Here is a 6000-nt window from a genome sequence, read left to right as displayed (position 1 = left end):
TGTGCAAACCAAGAAAACTAACATTTTATTTTAATATATTAAACAAGAAATCGATTTTTTTTTCATATGTTGATTTTTATAAATACACAGTAAAAACAGTAAAACTGTTATGTCATGATAAAGTACTGATTACAGTTTCAAATGAATGAGTTAACGAGAGGATCGATATATAATAAAATTGTCCTGAAATAGAATTTTTGATTTTTTTTTAGAATATTTGATAACTGTTACAAATACAATTTAATTTGAGATTTTATAGAATAAATTCTATTCCAATTTAGCTAAAAAAAAAAGATTTACTGTTTAAAAGCATACAAGCCACAGCACTTTTTTTTCTCTTTCCATGAAAACTATTTGCATGTTTATATAACACAGTTTTAGTTATATTACTACGAAAATATCTAAATAAGCAATTAAAGCAACCTTCAACTTTTATTTTCTGTTGGAGAAACAATTCTATGTTGTTTCAAACTAAGTATTTCAGTACTTTTATCTTTGAAAAATTCATCAAATCACCCTTCAGCCTTCTTTAAAACAACGTCCGGAGAGCTATTTATAGCATGTCAATGACATTGTTTCTAAAAATAGAACATCAGGAAGCTTTACTGATCTAAATATAGGGACCAGTAGATTAGAGGTATCTAGGAATTTCTTTATTGTTTATGCATTTTATTGACGAAAAATTTCATTTTCAACCTCAATTCTTTTGATTTGACAATTATATGAAACAATTCATATGCAATTATATGATACAATTTATCTACATTATAACATGTTTAACCGTTACAAAAACTGAAGGCTGCTTTAACACTTATATCAAGGAAAGCCCTCTCAACATTAGAAAGACAGCTCTATGTGTATGACACATATTTGAGCCGCGTCATGACAAAACCAACATAATGGGTTTGCGACCAGCATGGATCAAGACCAGCCTGCGCACCGCGCAGTCTGATCAGGATCCATGCTGTTCGCTATCAGCTTCTCTACATGTCATAGGGTTTGTAATGGGACAGCATGGATCCTGATCAGACTGCGCGGATGCGCTGACTGGTCTGGATCCATGCTGGTCGCAAGCGCACTATGTTGGTTTTGTCGTGACGCGGCTCATTTAATGATAATGAAGACAAAACGCATGACCAATATTGATAAAAATTAACCAAAATATCATCAACCAATAATTAAAACTACAATAAAAATGTCATAAATAAAAACATGAAATCAATGAAATGAATTTAATATGGAATATGTAAAAAGAATACTGTAAAGTAATAAAAATGTTAATTCTTGAGAACAAAATAAAAAATTATGTGATTTGTTCAGAAAAATGAAATGTTAAAGTTTGTTGCTATGCAATATCAAGATATTCAATGTCTATCTCCAATTGAAACAATTTTTATTATATATATTGAAGTACTGAGTTTTATATACATGATATAAGTAAATGTAACATTGTACCCTGCTGACATGTTTGACTTCATTATGAGACAGTTTACAGTAGAAGAAGTATAAAATATCTTGATGAAAATCAGGTCTTTTACATTTAAAATCAGACCTTTCACATTAAAATTTAAAACAATGTTAAATAATCCTGATTCAAGCCAATATTTTATAATTTCAAACAATTTTGAAGTTTTCAAACCATTACTTTTTTGTTAAGTAATTAAAACACTGAAAAATTGGCATATTTATTGACATTCTTAATTCTAAACAATAATGTATATAAATAGTATTAATATTTTAACATTATAAGTGGTGTCTGGAGCTTAAAGCATTCTGAAATTGAACAATAGTTTAAGTTTCATATTGTCTATCACAACCAGCAATGTATTACAGTTTGTGGTGACTGTATTATAATATACCACATGCATGTTTGACTGGATCTTTGCACCCCAATTATCACTAGCAAAGCAAAGACCCATCCATATTCCCTTACGTTCTGAACAAATCACATTATTTTTGCGTTTCTTCAAATCACAGTTTTAAACAAACAGAACAATATGTATCGTAACACATAATTAACATTTTTATTGGACTGTTAAAGTCATATTTAACATTTCTACTGGACAGTTACACTCATATTGGACTGTTACACTCATATTTAACATTTCTATTACAATGTGACACTCGAATCTAACATTTTAATGGTCTCTTACACTCATCCAATAATTTTATTGGACTGTTACTCTCACATCCAATCATTTTATTGGACTGTTACACTCATATCCAATATTTTTATTGGACTGTTACACTCATATCCAATATTTTTATTGGACTCACTGTTACTCATATTCAAAATTTCTATTGGACTATTACACCCATAATAAACATTTTTATTGGACTGTTATATTTCATATTAAACATTTTTTGTCAAATATTACACAGTAATTCTATATAAAAATCCCACACCTGGTGTCATTCTACTAGCATTACTAACTAATTAAGGTGAAAACTTATACATTTAATTCTTGGCAAAAATTATCTAATTCTGTCATGTCTGCATAAAGCAATGTAATTATGCTTGCTTGTCAAAACATATCAGCAAAGCTAGTTTCTAATGCTTTTCTAAATCATGGCATAAAATCACTGTCACCATCCTCAAAAAAACGAGGAAATCATTATTAGTTTTTGCTCCTAATATTTCCCCCCTTTAAAACAACGTACCAACCACCTCCAAACAATGTACCAACCACCTCCAAACAACGTACCAACTATCACAATGTTTATTGTATTTCTATCACTATAAATCACTCTCAGTCCGATATCACATTTCAAAGAAGAAGAAATTTCAACAATCTTTAAACCATTGCAAAATTTTCAGCACTAAAAATGCTTCGTCTATATCCGAAGATATATTCTTCTTTCCTTCTCTGTAAATCCATGACTCCATGTTGGAATCAAAGGGGAACAACTCTGTCTTGGAAAACTCTCCAACTAAGGGAGGTTATCCGTAGTAAATATGTACAAATTAATATAGTTTTGAGATAAAGTGGCTACCGGTTTGGTAGCAGGTAACGTATATATGAGGACACATAGTTAAAGAAGTCACATATATGGCTCCAATTGTTCCAGGAAAGTATTAACGACAATACTAACACTGCAGTACTCAATATACGCGCCCTGAAATATAAATATTAAAAGAATCAGTGCACAATGAATCCTGTTTAAACTTTTGACCCTTGTCTTACTAAATTTTGTGTAACAGAAATGTTTGAACAAGATATGTTTGTAAAACATGTATGCCCCCTATCAGCAGCCAATTATTCATGTGATAAGGTAATTATGCATGACTTCTGACCCAGTGATCAAACAATTAATAAGTGTTATCAAGTATCTACTGGTCATAACCTTGACCTTTGACCCCTTGACCCAAAACTCAATAGGGGTCATCTGCTGGTCAAGACCAATCATCATACAAAGTTTGAAGTTCCTAGGCCTAAGCGTTTTTAGTTAATTGATCAGAAACCATTTTTACTTACAAGGTCAATGTGACCTTGACCTTTGACCCCTTGACCCCAAAATCAATAGGGGTCATCTGCTGGTCATGACCAATCACCATACCAAGTTTGAAGTTCCTAGGCCTAAGGGTTCTTTAGTTATTGATCGGAAATTGTTTTTACCTAAGAGGTCAATGTGACCTTGACCTTTGACCCTTTGACCCAAAATCAATAGGGGTCATCTACTGATCATGACCAATCACAATACCAAGTTTGAAGTTCCTAGGCCTAAGGGTTCTTTAGTTATATATCGGAAACTGTTTTTACCTAAAGGGTCAATGTGACCTTGACCTTTGACCCCTTGACCCCAAAATCAATAGGGGTCATCTACTGATCATGACCAATCACAATATCAAGTTTGAAGTCCCTAGGCCTAAGGGTTCTTTCGTTATTGATCGGAAACCGTTTTTACCTACAAGGTCAATGTGACCTTGACCTTTGACCCCTTAACCCCAAAATCAATAGGCGTCATCTACTGATCATGACCAATCACCATATCAAGTTTGAAGTCCCTAGGCCTAAGGGTTCTTTAGTTATTGATCGGAAACCGTTTTTACCTACAAGGTCAATGTGACCTTGACCTTTGACCACTTAACCTCAAAGTCAATAGGGGTCGTTTGCTGGTCATAACCAATCACCATACCAAGTTTGAAGTTCCAAGGCCTAAGGGTTCTTTTGTTATTGATCGGAAACCGTTTTTACCTAAGAGGTCAATGTGACCTTGACCTTTGACCCCTTGACCCCAAAATCAATAGGGGTCATCTACTGATCATGACCAATCACCATACCAAGTTTGAAGTTCCTAGGCCTTAAGGTTCTTTACTTATTGATCGGAAACCGTTTTTGCTTACAAGGTCAATGTGACCTTGACCTTTGACCCCTTGACCCCAAAATCAATAGGGGTCATCTACTGATCATGACAAATCACCATACCAAGTTTGAAGTTCCTAGGCCTTAAGGTTCTTTAGTTATTGATCGGAAACCGTTTTTGCTTACAAGGTCAATGTGACCTTGACCTTTGACCCCTTGACCCCAAAATCAATAGGGGTCATCTATTTGTCATGACCAATCACCATACCAAGTTTGAATTTCCTAGGCCTAAGGGTTCTTTAGTTATCACTCGGAAACCATTTGGTCTACGGACCGACGGACCGACAAGTGCAAAGCAATATACCCCCTTTTCTTGGAAATGGGGGCATAATTACGTACAATAGTTTACTCATAACTAATTGAGCTGCTTACAGTACAGAGCCTGGTCAGACTGTACGGAAGCTCAAGCTTCAGACTGGCCTGGCTCTATATTGGTGGCAAAGGCTGATCACTTTTGGTTCCAGTAATTTAAGCGTTAAGACATGTTCTATCAAGTACAAAAATTTCACCATTGATAAAGAGTTATGTTTACTTATGCTCTTAAAACAATTATAATTCTTAAACTTCACAGGTTATCTAAACAATGTCACGATCAATTTACTGATATTTAGTGATCTGTACAAAAATGAAAGGATGATGCTAAACTCATAATCATGTTGTCAAGTTATCACTCAGTCTGAATTATTTTGTGAGCATTTTCTTCAAATCTGCAGAAAGTTATTAAGTATATTTAAACTGTCCCACAATGGCAGCCTGGCTGAGTGGTTAACGCATCAGACTAGCAATCAAAGGATTGCTGATTGTGTGGGTTCAAACCTCGTCAGGGGCAAGCAGTTGTTTCTGTGAGTAAGAAACTTTATACTCATTGCTTAGTACTCCAGTTGTTTCCAGGAACGGATTCAAGAGTGTTTCAAAAAGCTTATAGCTTCCAATACATAATTATGAACTACAATAAATTTGTATAAACTAAACACATAATATCAATAATTTGCTTTCAAAATGGCACCAACTCCTCGAAACATTACAGAAAATCTATGAAGTATCCAGTTATACAAACCTGTTGGCAAGGAAAGGTGCAAGGAGATTGGCAAATGTGGAGACAAACACAAGTATCACAGCCAGTAGTGCCAGGACTACGTTGATCAGTTTGGTGAGTATCGTACGAAATGTGACATTTTCTACCATCTCCATAGAGATTATCTGTTGTTGTTGTTGCTGTAGTTCCATCTTCGTAATCTGTCAATGTAAAATATTTACATTTACATATCAGTCAATTAATAATACATTTACATATCAGTCAAATGAATAATACACATACTAAGTACTCTGTCAATATAAAATTTACATATCAGTCAATGTATAATATATATATATATACTCTGTACTCTGCCAATGTATATACATTTACATATAAGACAATATATATATACTCTGTACTCTGTCAATGTTAAATATACATTTACAAAACAGTCAATGTATAATATACATACATATTCAGTATTCTGTCAATGTAAAATATACATTGGGTATTGGCAGTCAATGTGAATTAAATATCCGGAGCATTGTCAATGTATGATATACATTTGGAACAATGTCAATGTAATGTACATCCAATTTTCGGTAAATATAAAATATA

General features: G+C 33.5%; 1 protein-coding gene across 6 annotated transcripts in view; it reads right to left on the bottom strand.

Annotated features, from left to right (window-relative positions):
• Nucleotides 1-1663: 1663 nt before the first annotated feature.
• LOC132726457 (transmembrane and coiled-coil domains protein 2-like) overlaps nt 1664-6000 on the bottom strand; it is a gene marked incomplete at its 5' end in the record, with an annotated part of 45136 nt that continues 40799 nt past the window's right edge. For all 6 annotated transcript variants that reach the window (XM_060711770.1, XM_060711774.1, XM_060711772.1 and 3 more), the window contains 2 exon segments: nt 1664-3117; nt 5422-5600. In XM_060711770.1, coding sequence (XP_060567753.1) covers nt 2991-3117; nt 5422-5600 — 306 coding nt within the window.

This window comes from Ruditapes philippinarum, unplaced genomic scaffold (assembly GCF_026571515.1).
Source record: "Ruditapes philippinarum isolate M1 unplaced genomic scaffold, ASM2657151v2 ctg3073_1_1_1_1, whole genome shotgun sequence".
NCBI classification, from domain to species: domain Eukaryota; kingdom Metazoa; phylum Mollusca; class Bivalvia; order Venerida; family Veneridae; genus Ruditapes; species Ruditapes philippinarum.
The sequence above is the reverse complement of the archived record's forward strand: the minus strand, read 5'-3'. Positions and strand labels throughout refer to the sequence as shown.